The sequence below is a fragment of the Anomaloglossus baeobatrachus genome, chromosome 7 (genome assembly GCF_048569485.1).
Source record: "Anomaloglossus baeobatrachus isolate aAnoBae1 chromosome 7, aAnoBae1.hap1, whole genome shotgun sequence".
In the NCBI taxonomy this organism is placed as follows: Eukaryota; Metazoa; Chordata; class Amphibia; order Anura; family Aromobatidae; genus Anomaloglossus; species Anomaloglossus baeobatrachus.
In genome coordinates, this window is record NC_134359.1 from 170,754,909 (window position 1) to 170,770,970 (window position 16,062).

Here is a 16,062-nt window from a genome sequence, read left to right on the forward strand (position 1 = left end):
GTTTCATCTGCGCCCACTTCAATGGGACATTCTCCGCCAATGGGACGGGAAGTCAACGTCCCTGGACAGGAAAGTCTCTCTTTCCCAGACGGCCAAGGACTCTCTACAATGGTGGCTCCTTCCCACCTCATTGTCTCAGGGAAGATCCTTCCTGCCCCCATCCTGGGCAGTGGTCACGACAGATGCGAGTCTGTCAGGGTGGGGAGCGGTGTTTCTCCACCACAGGGCCCAGGGGACGTGGACTCCGCAGGAGTCCACCCTTCAGATCAATGTTCTGGAAATCAGGGCAGTGTATCTTGCCCTACTGGCCTTCCAACAGTGGCTGGAAGGAAAGCAGATCCGAATCCAGTCGGACAACTCCACAGCGGTGGCATACATCAACCACCAAGGAGGGACGCGCAGTCGGCAAGCATTCCAAGAAGTCCGGCGCATTCTAATGTGGGTGGAGGACACAGCATCCACCATATCCGCGGTTCACATCCCAGGCGTAGAAAATTGGGAAGCAGACTTCCTCAGTCGCCAGGGCATGGACGCAGGGGAGTGGTCCCTTCACCCGGACGTGTTTCAGGAAATCTGTCGCCGATGGGGAGTGCCGGACGTCGACCTAATGGCGTCCCGGCACAACAACAAGGTCCCGGCATTCATGGCGAGGTCGCGCGATCAAAGAGCTCTGGCGGCAGACGCATTAGTTCAAGATTGGTCGCAGTTCCGGCTCCCATACGTCTTCCCACCTCTGGCACTCTTGCCCAGAGTGTTACGCAAGATCAGATCCGATTGCAGCCGCGTCATACTCGTCGCCCCAGACTGGCCGAGGAGATCGTGGTATCCGGATCTGTGGCATCTCACGGTCGGTCGACCGTGGTCACTGCCAGACCGACCAGACTTACTGTCCCAAGGGCCGTTTTTCCATCAGAATTCTGCGGCCCTGAACCTGACTGTGTGGCCATTGAGTCCTGGATCCTAGCGTCCGCAGGATTATCTCAAGGAGTCGTAGCCACAATGAGACAAGCTAGGAAGTCAACGTCTGCTAAGATCTATCACAGAACGTGGAAGATTTTCTTATCCTGGTGCTCTGCACAGAGAGTATCCCCTTGGCCATTTGCATTGCCCACCTTTCTTTCCTTCCTGCAATCGGGGTTGGAAAAGGGCTTGTCGCTCAGTTCCCTTAAAGGGCAAGTCTCGGCACTATCTGTGTTTTTTCAGAAGCGTTTAGCACGTCTTCCTAAGGTGCGCACGTTCCTACAGGGAGTCTGTCATATTGTGCCCCCGTACAAGCGGCCGTTAGATCCATGGGATCTGAACAGAGTATTAGTTGCTCTGCAAAAGCCGCCCTTCGAGCCTCTAAAGGACGTTTCCTTTTCTCGCCTGTCACAGAAAGTGGCGTTTCTTGTTGCGATCACATCGCTTCGGCGAGTGTCTGAGCTGGCAGCTCTGTCATCCAAGGCTCCCTTCCTGGTGTTCCACCAGGACAAGGTAGTGCTGCGCCCCATTCCGGAGTTTCTCCCTAAGGTCGTATCCTCGTTTCATCTTAATCAGGATATTTCTTCAGCGCTCTATTGGGAGACCCCGACGATTGGGGTATAGCTACTGCCCTCTGGAGGCCACACAAAGCACTACATTAAAAGTGCAAGGCCCCTCCCCCTCTGGCTATACCCCCCCCCGTGGTATCACGGGTTCTCCAGTTTTAGCTTTGTGTGCGAAGGAGGTCAGACATTCCATGCATAGCTCCACAGATTTTAGTCAGCAGTAGCTGCTGACTATTTCGGATGGAAGAAAAGAGGACACATATAGTGTCCCCAGCATGCTCCCTTCTCACCCCTGGATGGTGTTGTAAGGTTGAGGTACCTATTGCTGGTACAGGGCTGGAGCCTGACATGCTGTTTTCCTTCCACATCCCCTTGTAGGGCTCTGTGGAAGTGGGATCCTTCCGGCCTCTCAGCTCTGACGCCGGGCTCCATCCACAGACCCATTAGAACCTGATGGAGACGGAGCAGGAGTACGATCAGGGACAGGCCCTGCATCATACAGGTACTCTGTGTCCCCGGCAGGCACAGACACACTCCGGGCTGGCTGGGTGTTGTAGTGCGCCGGGGACCGCAACGTTGGAGTTGGTGTCCCTACAGATTACTGGGGGATTTTTTGTGTATGGGAACGCAGCGCCGACCCCCTCTGGACCGGGCGGCGCTGCTGTGACTTGTGGTGCGCCGGGGATCCGCCGTCCGCGCTTTTACGGCGGCGGCGGTTATAAATTGAGTCCCCGGCTTTTTGGGCCTAGGACGCCGGCAGCTCCGATTCGTTCCCGCCCCCACCCTGTCAATCAGGGTAGGGGAGAGACGCTGTTCGCTAGCAGCGACGAGGGCTGGAGCCTGATTTACATGCTCCAGCCCTCACACTAGGCACAGAGGGAAGCAGGCTTCCCGCTCTTAGCCAGGAACGCCCAGGGCCCGCCCCCCTTCTCTCTCAGGACGCCGGCAGCCATTACATGCAGTCTGGCTGGAGGAAGGACGCAAGGCTCTGGGAGACCTGGACTAGGGGCTATCTGGCGACCACACACCCGCTTTTTAAGCGGGCGGTAAGCGATTTTTCTGTGCTGGTCCCTCTAGTGCCTCACGGTGTATCGGTGTACTGTGTAGGATATAGAGATATTGTATTTCTTGCACTGTGAGGTCGCTTCTGGCTGCATCTCCCAGATCCCTCTGTGGAAGCAACAACATGCCATCCTCAAAACGCAAGGCTGCCAAGGCTAGGGCTGTGTATACTGCGTGTGCTGCATGTGGGGCTAATCTACCAGCAGGCTCCGATGACCCCCATTGTGTGCAATGCTCCGACCCGGTGCTGCTTCGCCAGCCGGAGTCAGGAGAGGTAGTGACCCAGGCTGAGTCGCTTGTAAGTTCTGCCCCGGTGACAGGGACAGACTTTGCAGTTTTTGCTGATAATGTCTGTGTCTATGGCAAAAATCCTTGAAACCTTGCAATCTATGCATGGGGCTCAGTCTTTGGGCACGGCGAGGCCTCTGTCCTCAGGTCCCCCTCACTTGGAATTAATCCAGCCCACAGGGGGGTCCCCGGCTTCACAGGCTGAGTATTATGACTCAGATGATAGCCCCAGCCACCCTAAGCGAGCTCGCTGGGAAAGACCCTCGACGTCATCACACTGCTCAGGGTCTCAGCGCAATCAGTCTCCCTGTGATGTGTCTGATGAGAGTGATCAGGAATCCATTCCTGGAACCCCTCTCAACCTGGATACCCCTGATGGGGATGCCATGGTAAACGACCTTATCTCAGCCATCAATAGGCTGTTGGATATTTCTCCCCCAGCCCCTTCAGCAGAAGAGGCGACTGCGGAGCAGGAGAAGTTTCGTTTCCTTTATCCCAAGCGTAAATTGAGTGCTTTGTTGGATCACGCTGACTTCAGAGAATCAATCCAGAAGCACGACGCTCACCCAGAAAGGCGTTTCTCTAAACGATCTAAAGATACGCGTTTCCCTTTCCCCCCTGAGGTGGTCAAGCGCTGGACACAGTGTCCAGAGGTAGACCCCCCGATTTCCAAACTCGCAGCTAGGTCCATAGTTGCAGTGGAGGATGGCGCTTCACTTAAAGATGCCAATGACAGACAGATGGACCTTTGGTTAAAATCTGTCTATGAAGCTATCGGCGCGTCGTTTGCTCCGGCATTCGCAGCCGTATGGGCACTCCAGGCTATTTCAGCTGGCTTAGCAAAAGTGGATGCTATCATACATCCAGCAGTGCCGCAAGTGGCGCACCTTACCACGCAGATGTCGGCGTTTGCGTCTTACGCTATCAATGCGGTCCTAGAATCTACCAGCCGCACCTCAATGGCGTCCGCCAATTCGGTAGTTTTGCGCAGAGCCTTGTGGTTAAAGGACTGGAAAGCAGATGCTGGTTCCAAAAAATGTTTAACCAGTTTGCCTTTATCTAGAGATAGACTGTTTGGCGAGCCATTGGCTGATATCATTAAGCAGTCCAAGGGTAAAGACTCCTCTTTACCACAACCCAGAACAACCAAACCTCAGCAGAAAAAGTGGCAGCAGAGGTTTCAGTCCTTTCGAGGTTCGGGCAAGACACCGTTTACCTCGTCCAAAGGGACTCAGAGGACGCAAAGAAACTCAGATTCGTGGCGGGCTCACACGCGCCCCAAGAAAGCAAATAGAGGTACCACTTCCAAAGCGGCTACCTCATGACTTCCAGCCCCCTCCCTCCGCATCGCCGGTCGGGGGCAGGCTCTCCCGCTTTTCCGGCAGTTGGATGTCACAGGTCAATGACCGGTGGGTGACGGACATTTTGTCTCGCGGGTACAGAATCGAGTTCAATTCTCGTCCTCCAGCTCGGTTCTTCAGAACCTCCCCACATCCAGACCGAGCAGATGCTCTGCTGCAGGCGGTGGACTCCCTAAGAGCGGAAGGAGTGGTGATCCCAGTCCCTCCTCAGGAACAAGGGCAAGGGTTTTACTCCAATCTCTTTGTGGTTCCAAAAAAGGACGGCTCGTTCCGTCCTGTTCTGGACCTAAAACGGCTCAACAAACATGTGCACGCCAGGAAGTTCCGGATGGAAACCCTGCGTTCTGTCATTGCCTCAATGTCCAGAGGAGACTTCCTTGCCTCAATAGACATCAAAGATGCTTATCTCCACGTGCCAATTGCTACAGAACATCAACGTTTTCTACGTTTTGTGATAGGAGACGACCATTTTCAGTTCGTAGCTCTGCCATTTGGTCTGGCGACAGCCCCATGGGTCTTCACCAAGGTCATGGCGGCGGTGGTAGCAGTCTTGCACTCTCAGGGACACTCGGTGATCCCTTACCTAGACGATTTATTGGTCAAAGCTCCCTCTCAAGAGGCATGTCAGCGCAGCCTGAATGCTACGCTGGAGACCCTACAGTCTTTCGGATGGATCATCAACTTTCCAAAGTCGATCCTATCACCGACTCAATCACTAACGTATCTTGGCATGGAGTTTCATACTCTAGCAGCGATAGTGAAGCTTCCGCTGAACAAGCAGCGGTCACTACAGACAGGGGTGCAATCTCTTCTGCAGGGCCAGTTGCATCCCTTGCGGCGCCTCATGCATTTCCTAGGGAAGATGGTGGCAGCCATGGAAGCAGTTCCCTTTGCGCAGTTTCATCTGCGCCCACTTCAATGGGACATTCTCCGCCAATGGGACGGGAAGTCAACGTCCCTGGACAGGAAAGTCTCGCTTTCCCAGACGGCCAAGGACTCCCTACAATGGTGGCTCCTTCCCACCTCATTGTCTCAGGGAAGATCCTTCCTGCCCCCATCCTGGGCAGTAGTCACGACAGATGCGAGTCTGTCAGGGTGGGGAGCAGTATTTCTCCACTACAGGGCTCAGGGGACGTGGACTCCGCAGGAGTCCACCCTTCAGATCAATGTTCTGGAGATCAGAGCAGTGTATCTTGCTCTACTGGCCTTCCAACAGTGGCTGGAAGGAAAGCAGATCCGAATCCAATCGGACAACTCCACAGCGGTGGCATACATCAACCACCAAGGAGGGACGCGCAGTCGGCAAGCCTTCCAAGAAGTCCGGCGCATTCTAATGTGGGTGGAGGACAGAGCATCCACCATATCCGCGGTTCACATCCCAGGCGTAGAAAACTGGGAAGCAGACTTCCTCAGTCGCCAGGGCATGGACGCAGGGGAATGGTCCCTTCACCCGGACGTGTTTCAGGAAATCTGTCGCCGCTGGGGAGTGCCGGACGTCGACCTAATGGCATCCCGGCACAACAACAAGGTCCCGGCATTCATGGCGAGGTCGCGCGATCAAAGAGCTCTGGCGGCAGACGCCTTGGTTCAAGATTGGTCGCAGTTTCAGCTCCCATACGTGTTTCCGCCTCTGGCGCTCTTGCCCAGAGTGCTACGCAAGATCAGATCCGAGTGCAGCCGCATCATACTCGTCGCTCCAGACTGGCCGAGGAGGTCGTGGTATCCGGATCTGTGGCATCTCACGATCGGTCGACCGTGGTCACTGCCAGACTGACCAGACTTACTGTCCCAAGGGCCGTTTTTCCATCAGAATTCTGCGGCCCTGAACCTGACTGTGTGGCCATTGAGTCCTGGATCCTAGCATCTGCAGGATTATCTCAAGGAGTCGTTGCCACAATGAGACAAGCTAGAAAGTCGAATTCGGCTAAGATCTACCACAGAACGTGGAAGATTTTCTTATCCTGGTGCTCTGCTCAGGGAGTGTCTCCCTGGCCATTTGCATTGCCCAAGTTTCTTTCCTTCCTGCAATCGGGGTTAGAAAAGGGCTTGTCGCTCAGCTCCCTTAAAGGGCAAGTTTCGGCACTATCCGTGTTTTTTCAGAAGCGTCTAGCACGTCTTTCTAAGGTGCGCACGTTCCTGCAGGGGGTCTGTCATATTGTGCCCCCGTACAAGCGGCCGTTAGATCCATGGGATCTGAACAGGGTACTAGTTGCTCTCCAGAGGCCGCCCTTCGAGCCTCTGAAGGAAGTTTCCTTTTCTCGGCTGTCACAGAAAGTGGCGTTTCTTGTTGCGATCACATCGCTTCGGCGAGTGTCTGAGCTGGCAGCTCTGTCATCCAAGGCTCCCTTCCTGGTGTTCCACCAGGACAAGGTAGTGCTGCGCCCTATTCCGGAGTTTCTCCCTAAGGTCGTATCCTCTTTTCATCTTAATCAGGATATATCCTTGCCTTCTTTTTGTCCTCATCCGGTTCACCGGTATGAAAAGGGCTTACGTTTGCTAGATCTGGTGAGAGCACTCAGAATCTACATTTCCCGCACGGCGCCCATGCGCCGTGCCGATGCACTTTTTGTCCTTGTCGCTGGTCCGCGCAAGGGGTTGCAGGCTTCTAAAGCCACCCTGGCTCGATGGATCAAAGAACCAATTCTAGAGGCCTACCGTTCTGCGGGGCTTCCGGTTCCTTCAGGGCTAAAAGCCCACTCAACCAGAGCCGTGGGTGCGTCCTGGGCATTACGTCACCAGGCTTCGGCTCAACAGGTGTGCCAGGCAGCTACCTGGTCCAGTCTGCACACTTTCACCAAGCATTATCAGGTGCATACCTATGCTTCGGCGGATGCCAGCTTAGGTAGAAGAGTCCTGCAGGCGGCAGTGACACCCCCGTAGGGGAGGGCTGTTTTGCAGCCCTAACATGAGGTATTTCTTTACCCACCCAGGGACAGCTTTTGGACGTCCCAATCGTCTGGGTCTCCCAATAGAGCGCTGAAGAAGAAGGGAATTTTGTTACTTACCGTAAATTCCTTTTCTTCTAGCTCTTATTGGGAGACCCAGCACCCGCCCTGTTGTCCTTCGGGATGTTTTTTTGTTGTTTGCGGGTACACATGTTGTTCATGTTGAACGGTTTTTCAGTTCTCCGATGTTATTCGGAGTTAATTTGTTTAAACCAGTTATTGGCTTCCTCCTTCTTGCTTTGGCACTAAAACTGGAGAACCCGTGATACCACGGGGGGGGGTATAGCCAGAGGGGGAGGGGCCTTGCACTTTTAATGTAGTGCTTTGTGTGGCCTCCAGAGGGCAGTAGCTATACCCCAATCGTCTGGGTCTCCCAATAAGAGCTAGAAGAAAAGGAATTTACGGTAAGTAACAAAATTCCCTTCATCCTTGCCTTCCTTTTGTCCTCAGCCGGTTCACCGGTATGAGAAAGACTTACGTTTGCTAGATCTGGTGAGAGCACTCAGAATCTATATTTCTCGCACGGCGCCTATCCGCCGTTCAGATGCAATTTTTGTCCTTGTCGCTGGCCAGCGCAAGGGGTTGCAGGCTTCTAAAGCCACCCTGGCTCGATGGATCAAAGAACCAATTCTGGAAGCCTACCGTTCTGCTGGGCTTCCGGTTCCTTCAGGGCTGAAAGCCCACTCAACCAGAGCTGTGGGTGCGTCCTGGGCTTTGCGACACCAGGCTTCGGCTCAACAGGTGTGCCAGGCAGCTACCTGGTCGAGTCTGCACACTTTCACCAAACATTATCAGGTGCATACCTATGCTTCGGCGGATGCCAGCTTAGGTAGAAGAGTCCTGCAGGCGGCAGTTACATCCCCGTAGGGGAGGGCTGTTTTGCAGCTCTAACATGAGGTATCTCTTTACCCACCCAGGGACAGCTTTTGGACGTCCCAATCGTCTGGGTCTCCCAATAGAGCGCTGAAGAAGAAGGGAATTTTGTTACTTACCGTAAATTCCTTTTCTTCTAGCTCTTATTGGGAGACCCAGCACCCGCCCTGTTGTCCTTCGGGATTTTTTTGTTGTTTGCGGGTACACATGTTGTTCATGTTGAACGGTTTTTCAGTTCTCCGACGTTATTCGGAGTTAATTTGTTTAAACCAGTTATTGGCTTCCTCCTTCTTGCTTTGGCACTAAAACTGGAGAACCCGTGATACCACGGGGGGGTATAGCCAGAAGGGGAGGGGCCTTGCACTTTTTAGTGTAGTGCTTTGTGTGGCCTCCGGAGGGCAGTAGCTATACCCCAATCGTCTGGGTCTCCCAATAAGAGCTAGAAGAAAAGGAATTTACGGTAAGTAACAAAATTCCCTTCGTCGCTCGGCTCCCTCAAGGGACAAGTCTCAGCGCTATCTGTATTTTTTCAGAAGCGCCTAGCACGACTTCCTCAGGTACGCACGTTCCTGCAGGGGGTTTGTCACATAGTCCCTCCTTACAAGCGGCCGTTAGAGCCCTGGGATCTGAACAGGGTTCTAATTGCTCTCCAGAAGCCGCCTTTTGAGCCTATGAGGGATGTTTCCCTTTCTCGCCTTTCACAGAAAGTGGCCTTTCTAGTAGCGGTCACGTCTCTTTGGTGAGTGTCCGAGCTAGCAGCGCTGTCATGCAAATCTCCATTCCTGGTGTTTCACCAGGACAAGGTAGTTCTGCGCCCGATTCCGGAGTTTCTCCCTAAGGTGGTATCCTCCTTTCATCTCAATCAGGATATCTCCTTACCTTCTTTATGTCCTCGTCCAGTTCATCAATGTGAAAAGGATTTGCATTTGTTGGATCTGGTGAGAGCACTCAGAATCTACATTTCCCGCACGGCACCTCTGCGCCGCTCGGATGCACTCTTTGTCCTTGTCGCTGGCCAGCGTAAAGGGTCGCAGGCTTCCAAGTCAACCTTGGCTCGGTGGATCAAGGAACCAATTCTTGAAGCCTACCGTTCTGCGGGGCTTCCGGTTCCCTCAGGGCTGAAGGCCCATTCTACCAGAGCCGTGGGTGCGTCCTGGGCATTACGACACCAGGCTACGACTCAGCAGGTGTGCCAGGCGGCTACCTGGTCGATTCTGCACACTTTTACCAAACATTATCAGGTGCATACCTATGCTTCGGCGGACGCCAGCCTAGGTAGACAAGTCCTTCAGGCGGCGATTGCCCACCTGTAGAAAAGGGGCCGTTTTTACGGCCCTATCATGAGGTATTATTTTACCCACCCAGGGATTGCTTTTGGACATCCCAATTGTCTGGGTCTCCCAATAGAGCGACAAAGAAGGGAATTTTGTTTACTTACCGTAAATTCCTTTTCTTCTAGCTCTAATTGGGAGACCCAGCACCCGCCCCTGTTTTTTTGTATACACATGTTGTTCAGGTTGAATGGTTTCAGTTCTCCGATATTCCTTCGGATTGAATTTGCTTAAACCAGTTTATTGGCTTTCCTCCTTCTTGCTTTTGCACTAAAACTGAGGAACCCGTGATCCCACGGGGGGTGTATAGGCAGTAGGGGAGGGGCCTTACACTTTTAAGTGTAGTGCTTTGTGTGGCCTCCGGAGGCAGTAGCTATACACCCAACTGTCTGGGTCTCCCAATTAGAGCTAGAAGAAAAGGAATTTACGGTAAGTAAACAAAATTCCCTTCTTTTTTGGTGTGGATTTAGTTCTATTTTAATTACGACTGCCTGTATGTATTTGTAATGTAGTAGTTGTTTGTTTTGGGGGGTTTTTTTCTGGGGTGGGGGAGGGAAAAATCTGTCTCAATACTTTTTGTTAAAAACATGTATAGAGGTTTTATTTTCTGTAGCTTTAACCTTCGTCCGGCTGAGTAGGTACAATTGTAACTATTCCGTTTTGAAATTGCAATAACTTTTTTCGAAAAGCCGTAGAGAGCTGAAATTTCGTGACATATCTGCAGTTTTGGTCCAGAATATATTGGCCAAATTTCAATAAAATATCTCCACCCCCTTCCAAGATAAGGGGTCGAGATATTTTTGCATCCATAACAAGCTGCATAGGTACAAATGTACCCTCATATATTTTGAATGAAGATAATGCAAGGGAAAAAGAATATTTTTTTTTTAATGATAATGCTATTATTATAAACAAGTAAAATAACTGTTTTATTTACATTACAATAGAAAATGTAAAACTTTTTTTATTGATTTTCTTCAAGTAATGCATGTTGTCTTTGCTACCGAGTGTTCATCGCAAATGGGTTTCACACAAACCACACAAGACTTTCTAGTCTTATGTTGTTTTTGCCTCAGGTCTCGGCAGACATAGCAACTACCAACAACAGGGGAGGGACCACGACTACCATGAGGTATTTGAGGGCCAGCTGCTGCTTGCGATGCTACCAGAATGCATCGTCCAAGCATCATTTCTACTGCACCTCGAAGAAAATGGTTTCTCATCATTCGGTTTGTACTACGATCTTCAATTGCAGGCATACACAGCTGATTTGCGAGATCTTTCAGGAACTTTCTTCGTTGATCCTTTGTCCTGAAGCTTGGATTGTGTTCTCTGTAGATGATGTAGGATGCTAACCCAGTGACGTCAGTCATATTGTAGAAAAATGCCAGAGGCCAACGTAATGTTCGTCATTTCAGTGTACTCTCCCAACATTTTATCCATAACATCAACTCGGCCTTTTGTTTTGTTGTAGTATTTTACTATCTCTGGCTTGGCTGCTAGTGTCTCTTCAACCTCTCCCATCATGTGCATAATGATAGAAGCACGACTGATTTGTTGTTCTTTGATACATAGGAACAGACTGTTGCATCATGATTGTAGGCAAAATTTGTCGAGTTTACAGGCCTTTCTTGGCAGGCTGCATGTTGCTAGGTAGGAACCTTTTGTTTTTTCTCACTGTACCAACTAGTGTCATGTTCCAGGAGTTCAATACCTTAGCTAGTTCCATGGTTGTAAAGAAGTTATCGGTGGTGACATTTCTTCCAGAGCCTTTATACGAGCTCACTAGGTCCAATACTGTTCGTTCACCAATGTTTACTTGTCGAGGACCATCAGTTGGTTTCCCAGTGTAGAGCTGACCTTGTAATGGGTAGGCGTTTGACGAGTCACAAGCCCAGAAAATCTTTATGCCATATTTAGCTGGTTTTAAAGGTATATACTGGGCAAATTTAGTATTGCCTCTAAATGGAAATAATTGCTCGTCGACTGTGATGCAATTATATGGCTTGTAGGCTCTCTTCTGATTTCTGTTCAACATTGTCCAGATGTCCCGTATTGGTGCAGCTTTATCTGTTTGCACACGTTCTGTGCGTGTATTTTCGTTGTCAAATCTGTTAAATCTGAGCATCCTCTTGAAGCGGTCACGAGACATGGCTGCACGTGTAAGAGGCAGAGCAGCAACATTCCACATTTCCTCCAGATTCTCTGTTGTCTCTGTGCACACCAGCAGCAATCAGTATGACCAAAAGTGCATGGAGTTCAGTTTCAGTAAATTGCTTGAATGTTTTTTGTGGTGGCCGTTCAGAAGAATCAGGAAAACGTTGTACCAGTTCGTTGTTGTAAGCATCACAAACTCTCTTGGTCTTTCGATTCATTTCTCGTAATATGATGTCACACATCTCTGGAGTCATGATTGACTTTAATAGCTCTTTTGCTGTATACAGGTTGCTGATTGCTGGGCCACCTCTTTGTCGTAGGAGATTAAGAGATTTTGTTTGTGCATTTGGCAGTGGATCACTACACTATTGAGTTTTATCCTTAGCAGTCCAAATGTCGCCTGCACTTTGAGACACAGACTCATCCTCAACACTTTCGTCTGAGTCGTATTCTGTTTCCTGCTCTATGACCATTTCTTGTTCAATGTCTGAATCTTCTTCAGTAACCTCCACTTGTGGTACATAGTTTTCATCATCCGATGCAACATATGGTTCTTCCTCATGCTCAGAATCAGATTCTTCTAGCATTCGCATTATTTCGTCAGACGTAAATCTGTAAATATGAAAAAATGAAAAATAATTTATTTTCCGAAATACTACATACTACCTTATTGGCTTTTCACAAAATACTAACCTGCGGAAACTAGATCCTGCATCACTATTACTCATGATGACTTGGTAGATGAATTTTGGCTTCGTAATTTAGTTCAGTAACACGTGGCAAGTAGAATGAAACTCAATTCTAAAGTGCAGATAAAGTAAATTATTTCTAGTGATTATTTATAAATGTCATTTATATATTATGTAAACCGTATACGATTTCAGAATTTTCATTCCATCTTCGACTGTTTTTTCGACCAATAGGAAAATTGTAACAGAGCCACCATCTTTATTTTGTGCTGAATATAAGTAAAACATCGTAAAACAATATGTAGATACTAATTATTATCCATTTTTTCGTATAAAAATCATATCTATAGTGATGCGTTTCATACAAAATATATGTAAGCCAAGTCCAGGCTCAAAGACAATTTCTGACTGTTCTGTCCCCACATAAGGCGAATGAAGGTATAACTGGCTGTTAGATGCTGTGAGACTTTCCTACCTTCGTATCCAAGAAATTGAAGACTTCACAAGCCTAGAAATGTGTGTGCTCACAGCAATGAGATGAACAGCAAAATGGCTACTGAGAGGAGGGAGGCAGGAAGAAAAGTAGAAGCCACTCCCAGTTTGATTTAACTTAATTGACAGCAACATAAGTGAGCAGTAAAAACACTGGCCAATAGATATCAGCATAACATTTGTAGCTGAATGAACTTTAGTTTCTGAAACCATGTAAAGGAGAAAGTCTTCCCACTGTGGAGGTATATATGAAGGTACAATTGTACCTCTGCAGCCTGTTAACGTTGTAAAATTATGCAGCCTGACGAAGGTTAAGCGTGTGGTCTCGGACTAAACAATTGATGACCTATCCTATAGTTCAGCTGCAAGCAGTTTCCAGATGAGGATTTAGCTGATCCTTCCTTGAGCGTGCCAAATGTTGGACCACCAATTGTTTATTTTGAGCTGCTGACAAATCCCAATGATAAGTTAAGAATTGCATAGTCCCTGACATCACCCTTGGTGCAACCTGACATTGTTACTGATTGCATTGCATTGAGACATAGAAGATTCCATGAGAACAGCAGCAGCCAGTTGTGATTCAATGATCTTCCACTGAAAGGTCATCACATTGCCAGAATTACCGTATTTATCGGTTTATAAGATGCACCAGATTATAAGACTCACTCCAAATTCAGAGCAAAAAAATGTGAGAGGAAATAAAGAGGGGGGGGGATCCGTTTTATAATCCGATGGTGTCCTACCGGATGGGGCGGCAGCGGTGATGGAGCAGGGTCACAGGAGGCAGGGGTAGCGAGATGTCCCAGAAACTGTCAGCTGTGCTGGGGCTTGGACAGCTGTGCTGGGGCTGCGGTGGAGGCTGCGGGTGGTGAAGGCTTCAAAGAAATTGTGCCCGGAGTCAGCGTGTACGCAGATTTGAGCTCTTGGCTTAATGGCAAGCTGAGGTCTTATCTGCGCAAGCGCAACCTCCGGGCACCATTTTCCTTAAGTCACTGCTGGGAGATCAGTGGGTCGGAAGCGGTGGGTGCGCAGATAAGATTCCCTACCCCCACCAGCCGCCCCGCAGATTCTCCCCTCCCCCCCCCCCGCACAGCTGCCGCAGCATTTCCCCGCCTGCTGCGACCTCAAACACCTTCCCCTCTCCACCACCTTCGGTAAGCTACATTGAGGTTATAAGACGCACCCCTCACTTTCCTCCCAAATTTTTGGAAGGAAAGGTTTTTCTTATAATCTAAAAAAATATGGTGTCTATATTGAAGGCCAGTAGCATTTTGGAATAATTTGTATAGCAATATATTTAAGTAATTGATGAACAAACTGCAATTTCTTACTTGATTGAAAAATTAAACTTCACTACAAGAGGCGGTTGAGGATAAAATGAGTGATTGATTTTTTTTTTTTTTTTTTTTCCCATTTTGGTAAACTTGGTAGCATTGGTATTGATTTACAAATGCACATGATATGGTACAGCACATTACACCAATTCAATCCAAGCATTTACACCAGAATTCTGTTATAAAAAGCTTAGACAAGTTGCAAAATTCTACGACTTGTGAAGTTTCCATGCCATTTTTACCTCACTTTGACAAAGTATGTGAAGCTAGGACCAGACGAGGGGATGGCAACCCCTGCTCATCAAATTCAGGACAAGCAGCGGCGTTCCTTACACCACAAATTTTACTCAAGTCCCCGACTGGTGTGTGATTTGTGGAGAGGAGCGTGTGCCACTTGTCAGACGTTCCTGATTCCACTTGACTCCAGCATGTCCTTTCATCATTATGTCTAACCTGTTTCTTTATGGGGGGGGGGGGGTTATTCTATAAAAATTTATTTTTTGTCCTTTATTTTGTTTTTATACAGGTTGCTACAATATCTGCTAATGGAGATCAAGAAATTGGCAAAATAATTTCAGATGCTATGAAAAAAGTTGGTCGTAATGGAGTTATAACTGTTAAGGTACGTGTACTGCTTTTTCTGGGGAAAGAAAAACGTTGTAAAGATTCTTTATAGATGTTTGCATGCGGTGTACAAGGCCTTGTTCACATGCTGTACTTCTTGTATCGAATGCCTCAATTCATCAAGACTGGCTGTTTCTTAGCCGATCTTGAGTCATGGTGGAGTCAGATGCTTCTGATTCTTGAAGAGGCATACGTAGCGTAGGTAATGCCACAACTAGTCATAAGTTAGACAAAATATGGCGTTCCCCCATCCCGCCCCAGCTCCACCTGTTAAAATGTGGGAATAAACGGTTATCTAAATGCAAAGTATTACAATTTTTTCGTAACTGAGATATGCCAACATTTTGACTCTTAAGAGTAATTTAATCCAGAATTATGATGAAATTGCTCTAAGGCTGGGGCCACACGGGGGACTACTGCGAGCCTCTCATGACAGTCTGCCCACGCTGGCGCTAAGGAGGGGAAAGAGGGATTTATCTCCCGCTCTCCTCTGTTGCTGGCTATTGCCATTCTCGCGCTGCAAGTGCAGTGCGATTTTGATTCTTCACCCCCCCCCCCCCTCTTGCCCCATAGACTTGAATGGGTGCGAAAGAAACAAGGATCGTATTGCACCCGCAGCATGCTGATCCTATTCTCTTGGTCCAATTAGGGCTGAGAAAATAATCGCTCATGGCTGTTGGCACATAGGTTAATATTGGTCCGAGTGGAATGCAAGGTTTTATCGTATTCCACTTGCTCTGATTTTCATGCCGTGTGTCTTGCCTAAGGCTATGTGCGCACTTACCGGATTTTGCCGCGGATTTTCCGCGGATTTGCTGCATGTTTAGCTGCAGAAAATGTTCATAACATCTCTGCAGTGAATCACCAGCAAATCCTATGGAGAAAAAAAATCCTGTGCGCACTGGGCGGAATTTGACAGCTGCATGTTTTGCTGCGGGAATCCCGCAGCATAAACAAGTGCATGTCAATTCTTTTCCGCACATCGCTGCGGGATTTCACTCCATTGACTCCAATGTTAATCATGAAATCCCGCAGGGAATAACGCAGGCAGCAAATTCTGTGCGGTTCACTGCGTTTTCCTGCGTTATTCCCTGCGGCATTTCGCGGTTTACCTCCGGTAATGTGCATCGCTTGTCTGCGGTTTTGCAGGGAAGTGATGTCATTACAGGAAGAGGAAGCCGTGCAGAGAGTAAACACACACAAATCACACACACATAGACATCACAGACACATAGAACACATAGACACAGACACATAGAACACACATAGAAAGAAAACGGAAATATAGAAAACAAAGAACGTGGGCTCCGCTGCATATTTACCTTCCAGCCGAGGTAAGCACACAGCGGCGGCCCGGTATTCTCAGGCTGGGGAGGGCGA

The 16,062-nt window shown here is 49.0% G+C and overlaps 1 protein-coding gene across 2 annotated transcripts in view; it reads left to right on the forward strand.

Annotated features, from left to right (window-relative positions):
* The window catches only part of HSPD1 (heat shock protein family D (Hsp60) member 1), a 282,968-nt gene that overhangs the window by 108,871 nt on the left and 158,035 nt on the right, over positions 1-16,062 (forward strand). For both annotated transcript variants that reach the window (XM_075317799.1, XM_075317798.1), the window contains exon 5: positions 14,585-14,680. In XM_075317799.1, the coding sequence (XP_075173914.1) occupies positions 14,585-14,680 (96 nt within the window). The remainder of the gene's footprint in view (positions 1-14,584; positions 14,681-16,062) is intronic.